Here is a 21,148-nt window from a genome sequence, read left to right as displayed (position 1 = left end):
ACATTCTGGTGAATTCTCAGCTTTTGACCAGGAGGCGGAGCTCATGCTGTGCTATGGAGGGGAAGGAGTATATTGAAGATGATGAAGTACACTCTGACTATAAGGCCTCACAAGTCTTTGTATCATAAAAACTAGCTGATTATAGTAAGCCAAGAGAGCCATCTGAGAAGATGGGTTGGGCAACTTGGCGGGGGTCACTATTAGAATTCAATTCAATTCTTCTAAACATATTCATTTTTGAACACGGAAGCTACCCGCAGCTTTAACCTGAGCAGATGCCTAATCAGAATTACCGCAAACAGCTGTGCAGGGGTGCAGGGCCTTAATTCATTTGATGACTTCCAGTTGATCAAAACTCTTAGAGAGATAGGTGTCGTTGGTTTAAATAGTAAGTTCAAGTGGTGTCAAGTTTTTGAACACAGACAGCTCTACAACCAGATGACTGTCCATTGTTTTACAACAGTGAAAAGGAACCCATAATACAATTCATATGTTACCTAGCAAATTGTCACTGAACATGTCTTGGATAGGTTAGTTATGGTTTGTGAACAGGAACCACTTTTGCGAAAAGTCACGGATGGATGTGTTACACAGTCTGTCAATAGAGAAACACGTAATATTTATGGATTCGAATCGCAGATTTGTTGAATCGACCATATGATCAGTGTGGTTGTCATGTTTTACTGAAGTATGTCTCTAATAAAACATCAGATTTGTTCCTTTGAACTATTTGAGTGGATTAATAGCACCAGTATATTACAAATGTCAGGGCCCTTGCCTTGACTCTGTTGTTATGGCACTGTTGCTTATAACTTAGATTTTACATTTTAGATTAGATTTTACAGTTTTTCCCCATCAGTTTGCTAATGCAGTGTTTCCCACACATCAATTTATTTGTGGCGGTCTGCCACAATATCAACATTGGCAGCCACATATCGATTTTCTTTTGTGGGGGCTGCATGTCCCGTTCTCACTCACTGAAGACAGCACACCCATCAGTGAATAGCATGATGTTATATACTCTGATACAGTGGATGACGGTGTGGCTTTTAGTCTGCTGGTAAAACCAACGAAGAAGAGAGGGACAACTGTTGAACGCAGTTGGCTTGACCGTAACTTCCTCTGCACCCCCACAAAGGGTGCCAGGCCTTGAAGCCAGTGTTTGCTGTGGCCAAGCCGTGTAATTACATCATCACTGAGGACTTTTTCCTTAAAGCTAACATTGTTAAAAACGCGTCTGTAAAACAGTTATAAAATCCTCACAACCCCCCGTGAAATGATTCATTTACTGTCAGAATTTGGGCAATTCGGTCAAATAAAACTCTAGAAGAATCTAGAAGAGCCGCCCAATTACATTTTATCTCCAACCAATTTAGCTTGGCATTAAACCGGATGATAGCCAACTCGGTCGGTGGAAGTCTCAAGTGTGCGTGCTGTATGGCACCCCAGCTGGACAGAAACCCGCCACAATTAAAGTCTGATTCTGTGGGAAGCACTGCACTTAAGATGCTGTCCTGAGTTCCCTCACTGGACAACTTATCACCGTATCACACCTGGACCCTAAAGTACAACATGAATGCCAGCTGGGTCACTGAATCAGATGTGACCCGAACAGCCCTGTAAGGGTTTAAACTCACACGGGGATTAAAGTGTGCAACTACTCAACGTCTGGCTAGAAAACTGAAGAAGCCTCTTGATTGAGAGGTGAAAGATCCTTAAGAATCTGACACAAGTCCAATTGCCTACAGCACAGCACTCAAAATCTATTGAGAAGTTGGAAGTTTGAGCTGGAAAATCAGTTCAACTCCTAGTCCAAGCACTGGTCATCTCCTGTCTGGACTGCAACTCACTCTTGGTTGGACCTCCAGCCTTTGCGACAAAACCTTTGCAGAAGCGCACCCAGAACGCTGCAGCGCGCCTTGCTTTCAATCTACCAAAATTCTCCCATGTGACCTCCGCTGGCTTCCTGTTGCAGCCGCATCCAATTTTAGACGATGGTGCTGGCCTTCAAGGCCGTCGACGGAACTGCACCCATCTACCTCCGAACACTGGTCAGACCACAGGCGACAGCACGAGCACTTCGCTTTTTCCAGCTGGTCGACTGGTGCCGCCATCGCTGGGAGCAAACAAAGGTCACTCGGCGTAGTCACAACTCTCCTCTGTTCTGGCGACTCACTGGTGGAGTCAGTTCAGTCTTCTGCAAAAGACTCAAGACTTGTTCAAACTTCACCTGGACCCTTTTTTTTTAACAGAATGATTCATTAATTACCTTCATGACTTGTTCATGAATTAAATGACCTGTTCATGAGTTCACTTTTTTCCATGTGTAATGACAAATATGACAAGTCATTGCAAATGACCACAAGTGCCAACAAAGAAATGAAAAAGGGCCATAATATTGTAATAATAATGCACCATAAACTGAAATAAGATGTCTAAAAAGAAGGCCTAACCCACACATTTTGGCGTTACGTGAGCCTTTGTCCCCTGCGGATTATTTTTCCACAACCTTTAAAAAAAAACAAAAAAAAAAACTTGGTGGCGGTTCTACATAGGTCATTCAACAATGACCTTTTTAGACAACTCCGCGAGAAGTTCCCTTAAAGTCGCTTAATACTTTTACATTGCATCACCTGAAGGTTCCTCATTAAGTGAAGGGTTCTTCATTAGTATCAAGAGCCCTTATGAAGTCTGGGGACAGGATCAGTGCTGACCCACGAATTATCTTTAATTAGGATAAATTAGAAACTTAGACAAATTAGCACCCACTGCATGTCTCCATCAAGCTAAAATTCAACAGTTTATTTCGGATTTCAAACGGACAGGAAAGTCGGAACATCCAGCCCTACTTTGTAGCAAAGGTAACCCCCCCACACACCAGAACCTGCGAAGTTGTCGGCAAGAAAGTGGTTCTATCTATGTTATTCGATAAATCCAAAATAAACCGGCTGTTTATGATATTTACAGGAGGATAAAGTTGGGGGGGGGGGGGGTCGAAACGAAAGGCTATTCCCTAAAAAACGCCGTGTATGACGCCATTGCTGCGCGACGGACTTAGCGGTAGTTGACATGAGAGCAAAAACTCTGCAGTGATCCGGCTCCGTCTTTGCAGACCATGTAAAGTCGACAGGGATTCTTTCTGTCGTTTTCATCCAAGCGGTTTGCTTTATTTGCGCTTTTCTCCGACCCAGAAGACCGTTAAGGGAGTCAAAGTTCGCAGGGAGTTTGCATCTGGCTTCTCCACACCTGACTTCATTGAATGAGGTTTAACATCAGTTAACGTTAGCATCTGTTTTGGTTCGATACCCCATACAAAATTCAAACGAGCTCAACTTTAAGTCGGAAGAAGTTGGACAAACATTCTTATAAATCTGCAGGTCAACGGTAAGCGCACTGTAGCAACGTCTAGCTATGCAAAGAATACGATAAGGTTATGTCGGGCATTTCATTTTGTTGTTGCTAACATGGTATGTGCCTGACGTAAGCTAGCTAACGACAACATGGCTAACCAGCTAGTATTTTCGTTCGGATTATTGAGGAACTGTGGTCATTTAAGATTGTTCGCAATGGTGGGGTAGCAGTTTCGGCCTCCCATTGTTACTAACAAAACAAGGTTTCGGTTATAGGGAATTTTATTGTGACATAAGTGGTGAAATCATAACGGTGATACCGCTAGCGCCCAGCGCGCACAAGCTAGCCTCGGTAAGGACTATTTCCTGCACGGGAAAGAATCGCTCTCATCGTAGAGCAGCTCGTCGTGAGTCTCTACTGCGCAGGACACAGGCCGCGTCACCTCATTCACTATAATTCATAATTCTCCCAGTTTAGCAGTTACCGTAGCTATTAGAAGGCGCGGTAAATGCACTCACTCTAGCCATCAAGCTATTTCTATCCACTCCCCGACCGGTAGCACATGGTGATACGAGTCCGTTAACAGAGCAGTTCTGTTTCTGAATGCGAAAGGACAGGAACATGTGTCCTGGATGAGGTTAATGGTATCAAGCATGTTGCTTAATTAACGATCGGGTTCTATGCTACAGAGAAGAAAGCTTCAGTTCCTACAAGCCCTCTTCAGTTCCCACTATTCCGTAAAGTATCTCATAACAGTGCGACGCTGGAAGGTCACGATCTATTGTCTGACGTTATTCCAAGGAAACATTGTACCATTTCATGCAAGTTGCAAAAACTGTGCAGCAAGTATGGAACTGGAGTGAAACAAATTATTAAATTAATAATTTAAAAAAATATTTTGAAATCATTTTAAAAGTGGTTGGCTGGCCGACTTTGCCATGACAGACAGAACACATTTCAGATATTCAAACCAAGCTGTGAGGTGACTGTGTGGACTGCAATAGACTGTTTTTGTTGTGTGTGTTTTTTTTTTTTTTTAGGTGACGAGCTGGCGCAGGTCGTGAGCTGTCCGTGGATAATGCGAGACAGTGGCGGTAGCCTGGCCCAGAACCGCTGGCAGGGAGACCTGGGTCTGACTGCTGTGGGGCAGGACGATACAGGTGGAGGTGGGCATTTTACATTTACATTTCAGGGCATTTAGCAGAGCTTTTGTCCATAGCGACTTACAGTAATTCATACATGAATTCATACACTGATGGCGGTGGTGCTGACCAGCACTTCGGGAGCAGATTTGGGGTTCAGTGTCTTGCCTGAAGACGCCACAGGTATCGAACAAACCAGACCAGACCCTCCGATAACAAGATGCTGGCTCTACCTCTGAGCCACAGTGGCCCCAATTCCAATTTTATGGTTAATAATATCATATGCATTCTAGCTAAGCTTGAATAAATGCTGTAGAAAGCATATGTTCAATTGCAGACTGTCATGACAAAGTAGGCCTTTGGTGGAAAAGAGCACCAGGGAGTCCAAAAAACCGTGAGCATATTAGCCGTAGCAACTAATGATAATAATTTTGTTTGTCTGTAGACTAATTGGTTAATCAATCAAGTGTTTCAGCTCAATGTAACCATTTTTTTTGCAGGTTTTGCAGTCAGTCATTAGATTGGAGTGGAAACAATAACAAATAAACAAATAATCCCCCATAAGTTAACGTTGCTTACCTGTTGTGTGTTTAGCAACCAAGAGAGAACGTATTCAACATGCCATCTTACTTCTTGCACTAGCACATTTGCAGAGATGCCAGAATAAAATTTGCCATCTGAACTAATGCAGTTCTTGCATTATATGCATTAATTTCAGGCTGGTGCCTTAAATTCCCTGCTCTTTTGCCCTGGCTGTGTATGTGTTTGTGAATGGGTGAAGAAAAATGTCAAGTAAATTGTCCATTTTGGTAGAAAAGTATGAGTGCAGTCTTTTTAGATTATCTTAAGTGAAATGAATATGACAAAAACATTTAGATAGCAAATAATGCAGAAACATGCTCAGTTATATGGAATGTAATCAAGATTTTATTAGGGGAAAGATAACATCTGATCATATCCATACAGAGTATCAAATCTGCATATTGTATCTGAATCCTGGCAAATCCCTTATCAAATCTAATTAGGTTAAAAAAGTCAAAAACTAAAATTATCAGTGAATTAATCATTTAGTAGTTAGACAGAGTAGAATTCTGCTATGATTTAAATTGTTGATTATTCATTTAAGTAGTTTTACAAGCTACTATACCAACCGTTTCCTAGTATGTTTTTTTTTAAATTGTGATGATTCTCTGTTCACATTGTTTTTGAACTTCAAGATTGTGATGTCAAACCCTTTCAGTCTGTTCATATATATTTTACATTAACAAAGGATGCATGTACATTGACTGAACTTCAGCAATATTTAATAGAATGGAATGCCTGTTAATTGCTTCTCATATTTGTGTTTAGGCGGAATTCCTGGAGACCACCTCATAGTCCCAGTGTCAGGCCACAGTGTACCAAGCCCCATGCACCTCAGGCTGGGGCAGAAGGAGAAGGTATGGACAGGAGAGTATGTAGACGCAGAGGAGGAGGAAGATGGCATGGGCAGAATCGAGGCAATAGGTGACGAGGAAGAAGAAAACAATCTGGATGAGGAGGACGAGCTAGAGTTTGAGGGCAAGGGTTGGGATAACAATGAGGAGGAAGAAGAGGTGGAACAGGATGGCGACCAGGCTGAGGTGGAGTGGGAAATTCCAGACTTTCCCTCCCTGTCCACCCAGCACCCTCATTCACAACAACCCCAACATTATGGACCACAACAGAAGGCAGAAGTAGGTTGTGATGTCACTGAAGAGAATACTGTCTCCCAGGCCGAAGCAGGTGCCTTGTTCAGGTCCCACCTCAGCAGGTACAGGGCACTGAGGAAGCTCAAGCGCTGGCAGCGTTTGCGATCCCATGGAGGCCTTGGATTTCGGCTCGCCCTCCACTGGAAGAGCTGGCGCCAGAGGGCCCAGTGGGTATGTTACCAAGGGCAGCGGTGGAGCCGGAGAGGACAAAGGTACAATCTTTATGGCAAGCCAAGGAGGATAAAAAGACACAGGCAATCACCATACACTGATGGAGACGATGACTGCGATGATGAGAGGTTCCCAGAGTCTAATAGAGGTACTGGCGTCCACTACATTTACTTCAAATATTGATGTCGACATAATATATTAAAAATGGCACGGTTCCATAGTTTTGGTACTATCAGCAAATCACATGAGAAGAGGAAAAACCAACAATGAATGAATTTATCTTCAATATTCTCTGACATCCCGACTGTTATTTGATAAGAACACAGTATTTTTGAGTTCCAAAAAAAAAAAAATTTATTTGACGCATCCATGGGCACATCATGTTTCATGTGCAACAACCACAGTTCCTATTTAATTTACAATAAGGGCACACACCTGTCCCAATATATGACGACATGTAAACTCCCATACAGGCAGTTACTGGGGCACTTGAATATAACGCAACCAGTATAAAATATTATCAACATAATTCCCAAACAAGAAAAAAAATGACATTTACTCCAAAGAAGGTTGTAGTCATGTAAAAAATATCGACCATAAATAAAAACTAAAAATTAAGTTTAATTAGGTCTCCAGTATTACTTGTCCCTTCTTGACTAAAAGACTGATTGTTCTTAATCACTGTGCCCTGTTCCGCCATTGTCTGTGCATTAAAGGGATCGTTTTGAAGTGGCATTACCGATACACGGAACACACTGCCTGCGTGAGGTGCGCACGTATGCAGCGAAACTTCTGTTTTTTTATTTCGGCACCCATGTTAACAAGTTAGAGCGGCACACAACCTGTTTGAGCTCCAAGGCTGCAGCGGCATGTCAGGTAGGTTTCGGGTGTTTCAGTAGGCATTGGTGGAAGCTTTTACATTTTGCCATTGCCAATTCAAAAAAATGTTCTGTGATTAATCATCTGATCTGCCATTACCAGACCTGACATTTCGCGACTGCAGCCAACCCTTATCAAGCACCCGTCTCCCGTTCAGATCTATACTCAACTCTGTGCTGGAAACCTGAGAGAGAGACATTTTTAAAAGTCTGTGTGTTCAGCTCTCAGTACTTTTTGAAGCTTCTAACTGAATCGCTTTAAGTTTCTCTCATCCTGTTTGTACTTTCAAACATCAGCTGTGTTTCACTGTTTCATCGTGTTCACTTTCAGCTGTTTTCAGGGGTCCTGTTTCGTAATTGCTGGTAAAAAATGCCATGTGGCCGATCAGCCACCGATCAATATCGGCCTATATTCAGTACACACAGGTGATTGGCAGATCGGCATTAATGCTTTGTAGTTGCCGATTGTGGCACCAATACCCCTGGGGGTATATCAAAACATACATTTACAAACGCTCACATTTATCTATTTATATGCTCATCATTTGGCAACAGGCAACTTCTACCCGGCTCGGCTTTACTCCGGGGCAGTTTATTTATGTTATTTAAGTCCCCCAAACCCCACTTCTGTAACACATACAGCGTGCGGAATATAGGCACAAGATTCCCGCCTTGAAAGGGCAGTGTGAACGCGGCTACAGACCGATGCATCAAGGGAGATTCCTGCAGACGTGATTTACCATTAATGCACTGTTGCCCCTAACAGACGATGATGAATTTTACTGTAATTATGCTACCACACTGGAGACTGGCATTACTGTATCAGTGCCACTTCATCCAGAGTTTGTGGGTAAGCAAGTTCAAATAGTGACAGCAGAAAGTCAGAACATGTACGTGTAGATGTGTTTATGTATATTTGAATATGAATAGCTGTATGTTGTGTAAGTTTTGTAGTGTCAAGGAGTTCATGAATATCGGTTTCTTTATGCAGCGCTGTGTTGTATATTCAAATCAATTACCAAGGATCTTGTATCCTGTGACAAGTGCCCCAAACAGGAGCTGCCATGGCAGGTTGCAACAGTAACAAACAACAGTAATGTGGTAGTTGGTAGTGTTTTTGGCAACCTATATGCTGAATGCTGGTGCCCTCCGTTATATCTACTGACTCTTCACACTTATGCCTCGAAAACAGTCTATTTGTGAGAGTCAGTGAAGACCAGGCAGCTCCTGCTGTTTATTGATGGTGATTATGTAATGTGATTTTTAGCAAAAGATTTTGCTCAGAATGTCTTTGTCACCCTCGATGATGGGCTTTTGTAAAACTACTGCTATTTACTGTGGCTTTCCAATAAGTACGATGCTTAAAACCTCTTATGAGCTGTCATTATTTGTTTCCCTGCTTCTGTCGTTGTCATTTAGAGGCAATTAAAAAAAATGCCTCATGTCCTAACTAAGTACTTTCCACAAGCACGGAACAGCTGACTATTCAATTCCAGTCGACTGCTTTTCAAGCTGTTATTAATTGCTGATTCCAATAAATGCTTTTGATAATCAAGATGTCATTGCTGGAGGTTCCATTTTATCGGCCTTTGCTTCATATCAGCATGATTATAGAGAAAAGTTAGGCATCTGTCTGTATCTATCCAGCTGTGTGTGTGTGTGGTTGAGTTGAGCCCTTTTTAGATAGAGATACTGCAATAATGCTGCAACAAAGGCTCGCCTCTACACTGCCTTTGTTTGTTCACACCGAAGCATGCAAGCGTTGCGAAACCCAAATTATAATTTTGAGATCTGTGGGGGTTTTTCTTTTACGCGTTTGCTCGGTTCCCACATGTAAATGTAAAAATGTCTTCACCGACTGTTTATAATCATATGGATGCTGTTAAAATGTGTTGTGATAAAGATCCTGACGCCCACCGTGCATCACATTATGAAAATACCATCAGTAAACAGTAAAGAGTGGTACCTGTCTTGCTGTCGTTCGTAGAGAGGGATGCTGTTGTCGAGGGTTAAATTTACTTAAAACTCAGCCGAATTAGCTTTTTTTTGTACTACTACAGTTTGGTCTTGTTACTTTGATTTGTGGGTTGAAGTGTGAGACATTTCTCTTCTATTTAATGAGTGAAGGAACGGTTTGATTGTCAGACTGTGAACGCCATTGGGACGTTGCACCCATTTCCTGCCCTCCCGACTTACCCATATGCACAGACGTCATCTTGCCCCAGTTGCGGCTTTGGTACTACCTCTGCTGGCAGATCATAGGCAGAGGGAATCTGTCCCCCCATTCCGCCTCTGTAACTTCCACACAGATGACGGGGCAATATATTGCCACAAGACTGCCGCCTTGAAAAGGCAGGGCGAATTAGGCTTATGAGAGTGGAGCGTGATCTGCAGTGTTTGACAAATATTAGTTAAGGATCGATCGATTCACTGTGAGAAAAGTAAGAGGCTATCTCATAAATCACACAACCATAAGTGAGAAATTGTGGGAAATGCTCCCCGGTGATAAATCCAGTCCTCATAATTTACTCTAGTACACAGATTTGGCTATACAATGTAAACACAAGCCTATGAGCTATAGTGAGTAGTCAGTATTAATCTACTGCTTTTGATCTTGCAGCCTTTTAGTCCTGACTTATAACTAACCCTTAATTAAAAGACCAGATAATCATTGTCTTGTTTCATAATTATGGGTGTTCTTGAGGACTATCTTCACTATATATTGTCTTTTCTTTATTGCTGAGGTTGCTGCTGAAAAACGTAATTTCAATGATTGTCACTTCATGTGAAAAAGGCAGGAAACGTTAGAGATTGTCAGTGCTATTATGCAAGGTGAAATTTGTTTTGGAACAATATGAGACCCTGCTGCAACAAATTGGACTGGCTGGCTGCCAGAGTTTTGTTAATTAATGGGAAACACATACATTTTAGCGCCTTTAACACCAGAGCCATTTGTAAGACACAGGCACTGTTTTTAAAATAATATGTTAATGTCACATTTTCATGCTGAGCCCTTATTTACCTTGCATATCACTGAACTGTCGCCTTTGTGAAGAGGACATAATGAAGGCCACAACCCAAACACATTAGTCTAATAAAGTTGCTCTCTATGAGCTTTTTGACCTCCTCATAACTCTGGGGACCAAAATCTGTAGAATGTTTTGAGAGTGTAGGCCATATTCATGTTGGTTTTTTACTTGTATTGATATTTGACACCACACAGAAAAATTAACAAAAATCAACAACTGTCAAAACCATTTTTTTGGACAGTACTGGAGATCGATACTGCTCAAAATGAGTATTACCATTTTAAATATTCAGTATCCATATTTATCAATACTTCGCTAATTTTGATAAGGCTATTTATATAGTTTGTTCTTGTACCTCAGTTTAAAATGCACACTAATGACAGTAATGATTTTACTGTTATTTTTAATCCATTGATGAGGACAAATGATCACAAGTAGGACAAGCATGCTAGTAGCATAACAACATAGCAGCTTCGCCTTTTGGCAAACTGATCAGTGAGGGGTTCTCAACACGTCACACAAACCGACCACTGAGTGACACTCCCACACCTGTGGCGTTTCACTGCACCACCCTATTTCATGTGAATGTACCCTTTGACTTTTGATCAGTGATCAGTAAAGGCTGATACTGCTTCCACTAATCTGTGATTGGCCCAAATAATCAGGATCGGAGCACTCTTAAATAAGGTTGATGTGGATGTTTGATCTAGCCAAATTTAGTAGCTATGTCTAGTTCAAAGCAACATGTCACCTGGATCTCACCCTTTAAAAAGAAAGAAAGAAAGAAAGCGAGAGAGAAAATGGCCCAGAGGAATAGAATATTGGGCTTTGTACACAGTAGTGATAGTTATACTAGGATACATTCATTGTTGGTTTGGATCTGCACATGGGATTTGTTATAAATAAATAGAATGTGACCAGACTTCAGAATTTCCCCAGAGTGATATAAAAAATATTAACTATGTCTAAGAATGTGGATATAGAAAAATAAAGTGTAATTTCTTTCCTTTTCTTTTGCAGATAAACAGATACATGACTGCTCTCTAGACAAGCAAGAGGGCAGAGGGAGACTGGAAGTGGAGGTCAAACCAGTGGAGCTGGCCCTCACTGAGGAACACATGAGCTGTGTGACTGGTATGGATCGGAGTTATTGGCTCATGTTGGTTGTTGTTAAGATAAATTTAAAACTGCTCAAGGTTTGATACATTTTAATGATATTAACATTATAATGATCACATAATGTCTTATGCCTTTGTTATTGTCTCTGTATTACCAAAACAACGGCCAATGGCCACGTTAAAGTCTTGGGCCAAGACCCAAGCAGTGAGTGATTCGTTTTTAGTATGGTTTTTAGTATCCATCCATAAATTTTGAACTTTTCAAGATTTTAATAAGACTGAAAGATAGACAGCTTTTTCCTTTTGTGCCTCATGACTTTTCTAGTTGCTTGAAATACAGCCTGTCCTGCTTTTTGAGGGTGATTTGTATCGTTACAAAGTCTTTTTGGCTTTTCTACTTTCTCAAGGTATACTTGAAGAATCTTTACAACAATATGGCAGTTTGATCCCCATTCATGTGGATGACATCGTGGAGAAGCTTGAGGACATCTTCACTGAGAGCTTCTCACAGCCACACAGGTCAGGATGAATGTTTGATCACTGTGCTTTCGTTATGGATTAATTTATCTATTGTTTACTTCGCTCACAATTCTATGAAACAGAGAAAAGCCATTTCCTCAGACTTAGTCCATAGCCCCATTATACCCTTGATCAAATCGCTGACTAATCGTTTTGGCATTAATGTTGGATTAATGAATATTCACTTATGGAAACAGATAATATTGTTAAACCTGTATATGTTTTGTAACATTCAGCTTAGATTTGAGCTGTGCATTAACCAGACTTTCAAAGAGACATTAGCTTGCAGTATTTAGCTTCATGGTTGATGGCCAATGTGTTTGCTTGGGGTAAAATGGGGTATATCATAATGTGGGGACTGTATAACTTGACACTGTGAGTAAATTAATTACTGGCTTACTCATGTGTCCATTGGTTTTTGTTCTTTGTAGGAAAGCGGTGGTCCAGCACCTAATACAATCCTTCCAGCGTTCGTCGGGCTCAACCCTGGCTAAAACCTTCAGGGTCAACTACAAACGCCATGTTCTGACCATGGATGACCTTGGCACTCTGTATGGACAAAACTGGCTCAACGACCAGGTACATACACACTCACTGCTTATGTGTGTGTGTGTCCAAACCCACACCGCCATGCCTATATTTTATATAGAGTTTGCTTTTGATAATTATCAATAAATATGTTGATGTCTTTTTACTTTACTTATAATGAAAGAGTGTGTGAGCTGGAGGGAGGGAGAGAATGAAAAAGGGTGCACAGAACAAAAACCTGCCCTTTTAACTCTTCCGTGTATTTTGCTTATGTCCGTGACATATTCTATAGATAGATACACTGAAACTGTATTTAAATACTGACATAATGTCAACATGACAGTCTACAGGAAAATGAAATGAAAAGCAAGGGTGTTTTATTATGCACATGCACTGCACACACTGCAAGTGTGTTCAGCGTCCTGCTACTAGGTGACCAACGGATTCTCGATTAGAAATGAGAAAACCCAAATCTGGAAACGATCAGTTTTTTTATTCCAATGACAAAAATAAAAAAAAAATACAATGGAATGTTGAAGCTGGTAAAGGAAAAAGTTAACTACTTTCTTTATTTTCTGGGTAACGTTTTATCTTAATCATTAACATCATATCATTATTTATTTGTTGATTAGTCGAGAAAATTAAGTTGTTCAGCGCTGTGAAGAAGACAACTGCATAAAGTAGCTGGTTTTCACTGCATTCTGACATACACACATGCTGGAGCAAAGCAGCAGTCTCTCTTCCTGCTAAGATCAGTACAGTTGTCATAAGTCTTGCCAAAACAAAATGTATTCAAGTGTGATCAGTCCCTACACAAACAGGAAAGGGTTTCAGATTGCAGAGATGTACTTTCGAACAAATAAATGAACTAAATGGATTATCTTCCACTTATAGTAATTACTGCTCACTAATCAGAAAAGTTATTTTACAGATCTGTATTTACATATGACATCTTCTGTTGTTTTTATTTTATTCAGGTTATGAACATGTACGGTGACCTGGTCATGGACTCAGTGCCAGAAAAGGTAAGGAACTTTAAAAGTAAAAGTTCAATGATGAGTTGGCTTGCCTTAAGAATGTACAGGACTGTGACTTGACGTGCTCGAGAGTTGGACCAAATTGCTAACATAACATGTCTGGTTATGGGATATAATCTTTTTGAGGCTGTGGCACCCCGTAGGGGCAGAATGGCCCAAGATATTGTATCCTGACCTTTTAACAAATTTGGTTTGACAGCTCAAAGCAAGCATACTAATAGAAAAGGATAATGTTTGTGCAGCTCAGTCCAGTACCTTTTATGTATGACGTGTGAAGAGTTAAAAAGGTTTTGGACTAAATCAAAATGATGGGAAAATGTTATTGTACAATGTGTCATCATTAAAGGATTCCAGGGAAGAAATGTTTTTTTTTCTGTCACATGTGGCAGGAAGTTAAATTGACAGGGCAGGTTTGGTAATTAACAATTAATGATTATTAGGGCTGTCAAAGTTAATCTTATAACAGCGTTTTTTGATGTGGCATTAATGAATGTACATTATTACCCTTGGCCTACCCCGTAGTTTAGGAAATCAGGAAGCAGTAACATTGTGGATGGCAGTAGAAACAAACCTCCTTGAGCAGACATGGAAAAAGAAAACAGTCTTTTGAATGGCAAGTTCAGTTTCAAAGCCCTTTCAGATGGTTCTCCTGACAAGAAACAAAGTTATTTGCATTTACTGGCAATGTGATTGAGTTTGCCATGTTATGCCTTCAGCATATTTTTTTTTTAGCATGCAGTACCTTTTGAGGTTATTCTGAAGAATATTCTGGACAGTAGTAATGATTATGATAAACACATTTGCATAAAGCAAGTATATTTGTCAAAAACCATGTTGGTAGTAGTATTAAAAACTTGAAAATTTCCCTTTTAAGGTACATTTAGGACAGATAATAATAATCATATAAAATGTGCGATCAAGTTAACTATGGACAACCATGTGATTAATCATGATCAAATATTTGAATGGATTGACAGCCCTAAAAATTACTAATAATAATTATTACAGATTAACAAGAACAATTATTGCTGTGAATTAATAATAACGGGGCGCCACCCTGGAACTCCTGACCTTCACAACCAGCTGTTACCAAAATACACATGCACAGATAATCATAGACAACTGCTCCGTTCAATACGAAAACTGATGAATAATATTCTGTGGTTGCAAATGGTGTATGTGCTACACGTGTGTGTGTGTGTGTGTGTGTGTGTGGGTCAAAACGATCTGTTCACCAGAGGTGAGCGTTGATGTGTGTAGGTGTGTACATGTGGGTTAGTAGAGAGGAGAAAGAGAGAATGAAAAAGAGCCAATGTTCGGTCCGCAGCAAGAAGGAGAACATGAAAGCAGAGAGACACAATACTCGCCTTTCTATCTCTCAGCCGTCGATGAACAAACTCAGGCTCTATCACCCTCCACTGATCAACGTTCCTTGATAAAAATGCGGCTGATTGTGCCCTCATGGCAACAAAATGGAAGTGCAACACCACAGGCTCCTCAGGGCAGTGGAGAGTCATATGACTGAGCTGGGAAGCTGGGAAAGGAAACTGTAATAGCTGAGTGCTTGGTGGTGACAGTTACAAAACCAATGTACTGCCACCTCAAATGTCGCATATTGCCTTTTTTTTTTTTTTCTTAATAGAATGAAAATGGCATGATCCATGACAGGGGTTCTCAAAGTTTTGATGTCTGAATGCCAATTTACACCACAACTGGTCTATCTTCTTGAGGTTGTGTCTCAAACCAATGACAGACATGTCCTGATCCCTGCAGTACTATCATAGAGTCAGTGCTAACAGTGTGGATCTGCTAATTCAGTCTCAAACACATCTCATTTCCTATGACAATTAAAGCCCCCCATTATTTAGTCATTAAAAGGTTTTATTATGAAACAGGAAACATTGCGTTTTCCCCAGCAGTCACTAAACATGACTCTCAAAACAGCTGAAAGCCAACATGATGAAACTGTAAAACCAACAGGACAAGAGAAACTACAGAGATTGTTAGAAGCAACAAACCACAGAATCATCCAGCCCATCCTACTGTATTGTTCCTCATGCTTTTTCAACATGCTATCTGTTAAAAACTGGGCCAAACTCACACACATAACCAATACAGCTGCCAAGATCATTGGTCACCCCACAACCAACCTTACAGAGCTGAACAATACGGCACCTACATGCATTGCAACCTCAACAGAACAGGACATTACACATGGATTCGACACCACCCTGCTATCAGGACAGAGCACTGAGGTGCAGAGCGGCTTGTTTTGGGAAAAGCCTGATACCCACAGCCAAATTTGCTTTCAAAAATAGGCGTTGCTGAACAGACCCAAGTGTGGTTTGTAATTGCTGTTTGTTTTTGTGTGGTTTTACTGTGTTGTTTATTTACTAGTCTGGCTGACGGGTACAGTGCTGTGAAAAGGAATTTCCACTAGGGATAATTGAGTCTTAGAAACACTAAAATTTGTACTTTCTACCTTCTTTCTTAATCTGCCAAATGTCCTGAGATATTAATGCATCCATGATGTTGACAGGTTTTTTTTTCATGTATTCCAGATTTTTGTCATATAGCAAAGTGAGCACTTAGAGTAGGACAGCTATTTCTTGTCATCTACCCTAATTTTTACTTTTCTCTGTTCTCTTCCTCAGGTTCACTTTTTCAACAGCTTCTTTTATGATAAGCTAAGGACAAAAGGCTATGAAGGAGTCAAGCGATGGACGAAAAATGTAAGTTGTTATCAGAACCTTAGTTCTTAGGCAGTTGTTGTTTTGTGAATGTGTTCCCTTTTTGCCATTTTAAATCACAAAGTAAAATGGAAAAATTGACTGTGACTTGTTGCCGATGCTCCTTATCCCATGTCAAAAAATGTCATTTACATGTGTTATCTCCTCTATTCTTACCATTTTTTTTTTCTCATCCTCTTATTTCTTTTTTCCTGTCAGGTTGACATTTTTCAGAAGGATCTCTTATTGATCCCCATTCACCTAGAGGTCCACTGGTCGCTGGTCAGTGTCGACATTCCCCGCCGATCCATCACTTACTTTGACTCTCAGCGGACCCTCAACAGACGCTGCCCAAAGGTAGGACTGCACAGCAACACCGAACCCTTACACTGGTGGATTAGCTTCTGTGATTGTAATTTTCAGTGGATCTATTTTTTAGTTCTAGTGGGTTTTCAACAGGGGGGATGTGATCCCTAGGGGAGTCCACAGAATTACTGCAGGGGGGCCGACAATTTATTGTTTGATATTTTGGAAGTTTGATTACGAACTAACGTGAAACAACATCAGTAAGGGGTTTCAATCGCTTACCTTCAGCTAACTGACGCTAACTACGTATTGGTGAAAAATATTTGGCCATCTATCTGTAAGTGCACATGTGAAATTGCATGGATCTTCCTGTTAGTGACAATGGATTGTTTTGTAAATTATTGAGGAAGAGACTCAGTGCGTTTACATGACACTTAAGAAAACAGAATTACTGGGTTAGTCTGACTATGATGGGATTTTTAAGATGCATGTATACACCTTAGTCTGACTAAAATCAGACCGGATCAGATTTCTCATAGTCGGATTAATACACCTAGATTATTTGATTGATAATCGCATTACTCCTGCATGTATATGTTCCATCGGATCGGATTTTGTGTTCTGCGCAGGCTCGAGATTTTTTTCCCAGGGCCCTGAGCTGAAAGTAGAAGGATGACTATGGCGGCTTTCCTCCGAAATAACCGCAAGCAAGAGCGCCATTGTGCATCTAGTTTGTGTAATTGTCATGTACACCATATACAAAGTACACAAAGACGGCATCTTTCTCGAATGCCGAGGCAGCTGGTGACGTAACACAAGTTGAAATGGGTACAGCGCCACCTAGCGTAACAGGGGATGACATGCTTCGGAGAGTAATTCGATTTTCTCACCAGCATGTATACTCGGACAATTGCAGTTGTCTGATTGAGTAGCATAGTCCAACTAAGCTATGCGCGTAAACGCACTGTCTGACAGAGCTCTGCCTCAGAAACAACTGCAGAACATAACACTGCCCCCGACTGCCCTTCACTCAGTCTTCATGCACCTGGAGAATAAGAACTGCCACATCAGAATGCTGTTTGTTGACTTCAGCGCAGCATTCAGTCTCACCTATGACACTAATTTGGAAAACTTAACCCTTCACCATTTTGCAACTGTATATTGGACCTTCTCAGAAGCAGATCCCAGAGAGTACAGATTGGCAGTCACACCTACTCTATATTAGTGCTTAACAACAGATCTGCACTCAGCCCCCTCCTGTTCACACTGTACACTCATGACTGTAATCTCAGACATCAAGAGAACTGTTCTAAAATAGATTTAGCACAAAATAGCAGCCGTGTCGCTTTTTGCCGTTGTGTCCTTTTTATTGCAGTGTGGTCTCCAGTTCATCTTTTTTTTTCTCTCTCTTGTGGGTGATAATGAATAATGTGGTCAAATAAAACACATGAAAACACTGTATTGTATTGACTTATCCATGTAGTCATTTCATTGAATCCTTTGTTGTTTGCTGTTTACAGCACATTTTTAAGTATCTGCAAGCGGAGGCCATCAAAAAAGACCAGCAAGACTTTTTGACGGGATGGAAAGGCCTTTTCAAAATGGTGAGATGTTTTGTTTAAGTTTCACACAGAGTCAGGTTACTTAATCCACCCTTTGATTACAGCCCTCTTTTAAGATTAAAATTCATTATCCCTGTTTGGAAAGTGGGCTTTTTTCTGCTGCATTTTACATTACTACATACATACATACATTATTACTACCATGTTTTGCATTTGAACAATTGTACTACATATTACTTATGTATTTTGTGTTGAATGTTGCAGAATGTGGGTCGTCAAAACAATGACAGCGACTGTGGGGCTTTCGTGCTACAGGTGAGTTTCTAACACCCATCTTGCATATGAAGAAAAAGTTGAAATTAAAAATTTAGTTTTTGGAAACAAACTGTGTTAAGAAACATCTGCCAGGTAAGGCTATACACGTATATGGAACATGGAACCAAATGGAAATCAGATGGTGTGTAAATCCATTTGTTCCATTTGACTTCTTCCAGTTAAGTAGGTCGTCCTTTACTGTTGCACAGGACATGTTTGTCAGTGTTTCCCACAGAATCAGACTTTAACTGTGGCATTGGCTGTCCAGCTGGGGTGCCATAGAGCATGCAGACTCGAGACCTCCGTCAACCAAGTCGACTGACTTCCAGTTTAGCACCGAGCTAACTTGGATAGGGATAGAATGTGATCGGGCGGCTCTTCTAGACTCTCTAAATTTTATTTTACCGATCTGCCCAAATTCTGACAGTAAACATGTAATTTCGCGGGGTTGTGAGGCTTTTATTTACTGTATTACAGATGCGCTTGTTAGCTTTCGGGGAAAAGGCCTCGGTGCGTCACATGACGATGTAATAGCACAGCTTGGTCACGACAGAAACTGGCTTCAAGGCCTGCAAACTTTGTGGGTGCTTGAGCTCGACGATGAGGCCGGCCATTTTCTTTGCAGAGGAAGTTACGGTCAAGCCTACTGCATTAAATAGCTCTTTTCCTCTTCTTCGTTGGTTTTACCAGCAGACTAAAAACCACACTGTCATCCATTTTACGGAGTATATAACATCGTGCTATTCTCTGACGGGTGTGCTGTCAAAGGGCAGTGTGAATGGGGCTCCTGATAACAGGATGTGCAGGACCTGTACTTAAAGCTGTCCACTTGTGATTGGATCATTAAGGGGGGATGTTAAATAACAGGTCAGAACGGGGTCAGTGAAGCTGGTTGCTTATCATTGTAGGAATGCGTATCTACTGGCTTGCATGTTGCACTCTTACAAATGTGTTGTACTTGATCTGCTTTGAATACGGTCCTATAACTTTTTTTTTTCTCTCATTTCCCCCTCCCCATTTTTCAGTACTGCAAGTGTCTGGCACTAGGGCAGCCATTCAGCTTCGGCCAGCAGGATATGCCCCGGCTGAGGAGGCAAATGTACAAAGAACTGTGTCACTGCAAGCTCACCCTGTGACCCACACATATAACCCAGCCCCACCATCTATACCTGCTCCCACCCCTGACTCTAACAAGATGGAGGGATAATGATATAACAAGAAGAGGACAAGGGGAGCAAATGATTGACTGACAAGAGAAACTTTCCAAAAAAAAACAAAAAAAACTTAGTCTTTCTCTGCCAACAGTCAGAGAATCGTGTTCTTCTATTGTAGGTGATGTAATTGTTTCACTTTGTTTTGTCTCTCTTTGCTTCCCTCTCTCCACCCTTTTGAAAAATCAGATTTAATTTCCATGTTACAATTATTCCCTTGTGGTTGACAGAGGCCAAGACTAGCTTCCGTTTTGGAAATGATCTAATCTACCATCCTATTGCAGTCAACTTGTATTTTTTTCTGTCTAAATGGGAGCATGATGAAGATCAAGAAAAATATCTAAAGAATCGAGTCCAGATGAAGGTTTGGGCCACAGTTATTCAAGCCTGACTACTACTTTCATGTAAGATGCCTGTCCAGTGGTAGCGTGGGTGTACCGAAAAAAAAATGATTTGAACCAGTCTGTTTAAGCTTGTTGTTAAATAGTACCAGTGGATTTTCATGCCTTCTATCAAACCAGTCCATACGTTTTATATTGTGTTCCATTCCAGACGTCAAAAAGTGTGATCAGGCACCGTCTTGGAAAAACAAGTAGAAACACCCAACGTAAAATATACTCCGCCAGGCTACAGCCAACGTGCTGTTCATGATGCTATCTATTTAGTCAACAACATACTGTTTCTGATTGCTGTAAGACATGACATTCCCGATGTATATTTGTTTAACAATTTCCCTACATGATGTTTATATGGATTTAAAAAAGATGCTGATGATGGAACCGAGAACGCTTACTCAAGGCTGCCATGTTGACGTCAGTTACAGCTCCAGTGTGTGAAGAGCCATTCTATATTGCATTTTTAGAATTGACACAACATCTTTGGAACACACCACTAATTGACCCATGTGCCAGAAAACTCCCTCTACTCCCATCACTTTTCCCAGAACATGTATGAATTTTACACCCATGGATTGAATGATCAAACAAGCCAGAATGACATATTGGCCCAAAGAAGGGGTATCTTTACATTACATTTATCTTTTTCAGTGTTTTATCTCTGTCAGTAAATGTGTTGATATGCTTATTGCTTTAAAGAAATTGTGTTCAAAAAGGAGGACTACTAATTTGTGTTACTTCGGACTAAGTACCAACACGAGCCTCTGGTTAGTATTTCTTTGGAAGTTTGAGAGGCGTTTTCGGTGAGGACCACAATCGCTACAACAGATCCAGTATGTCCACGATAGAGTTACAGTACCCTCCTCTTCTTTTTATAACGAAAGACTAATTTGTTGATAGCTGTGTGTTTTTGATTCTTTTTCCTTTTTTTTTTTTTTTTTTTTAACAGGAGTTGATGCAACAGAGTTGACAGTTTTATATATCTTCTACAATGCATCATGGTTGCTAAAAATAAAAATACACAGCAAACAAGGGATTGTGCATTTCATCAATGACACTGCTTCAGTTACGCCCATGTGATCTACATGTTATGGACTCCAGTGGTGGAATGAAAAGTAGTAAATTAC

The 21,148-nt window shown here is 40.7% G+C and overlaps 1 protein-coding gene across 3 annotated transcripts; it reads left to right on the top strand.

The window, feature by feature from the left end:
- The first annotated feature begins 2,747 nt into the window (after positions 1–2,747).
- senp3b (SUMO specific peptidase 3b) lies at positions 2,748–21,055 on the top strand. Of its 3 annotated transcripts, none has more exons than XM_037112719.1 (12): positions 2,748–2,861; positions 4,392–4,517; positions 5,844–6,542; positions 11,322–11,435; positions 11,827–11,938; positions 12,370–12,517; positions 13,444–13,491; positions 16,158–16,235; positions 16,452–16,589; positions 18,059–18,142; positions 18,365–18,415; positions 19,441–21,055. In XM_037112719.1, the coding sequence occupies exons 2-12, from the start codon at positions 4,430–4,432 to the stop codon at positions 19,549–19,551; spliced, it is 1,671 nt and encodes a 556-aa protein (XP_036968614.1). In that variant the 5' UTR covers positions 2,748–2,861; positions 4,392–4,429; the 3' UTR covers positions 19,552–21,055. The 3 variants fall into 3 exon arrangements, with proteins under 3 accessions (XP_036968614.1, XP_036968613.1, XP_036968615.1); XM_037112718.1 differs by lacking the exon at positions 2,748–2,861 and adding an exon at positions 3,007–3,384; XM_037112720.1 differs by lacking the exon at positions 2,748–2,861 and adding an exon at positions 3,886–4,088.
- The last annotated feature ends 93 nt before the right edge of the window (positions 21,056–21,148 follow it).

This window comes from Acanthopagrus latus, chromosome 10 (assembly GCF_904848185.1).
Source record: "Acanthopagrus latus isolate v.2019 chromosome 10, fAcaLat1.1, whole genome shotgun sequence".
Lineage (NCBI taxonomy): Eukaryota > Metazoa > Chordata > Actinopteri > Spariformes > Sparidae > Acanthopagrus > Acanthopagrus latus.
Note: the sequence above shows the minus strand (reverse complement) of the source record. Positions and strands in the feature narration are given on the sequence as shown.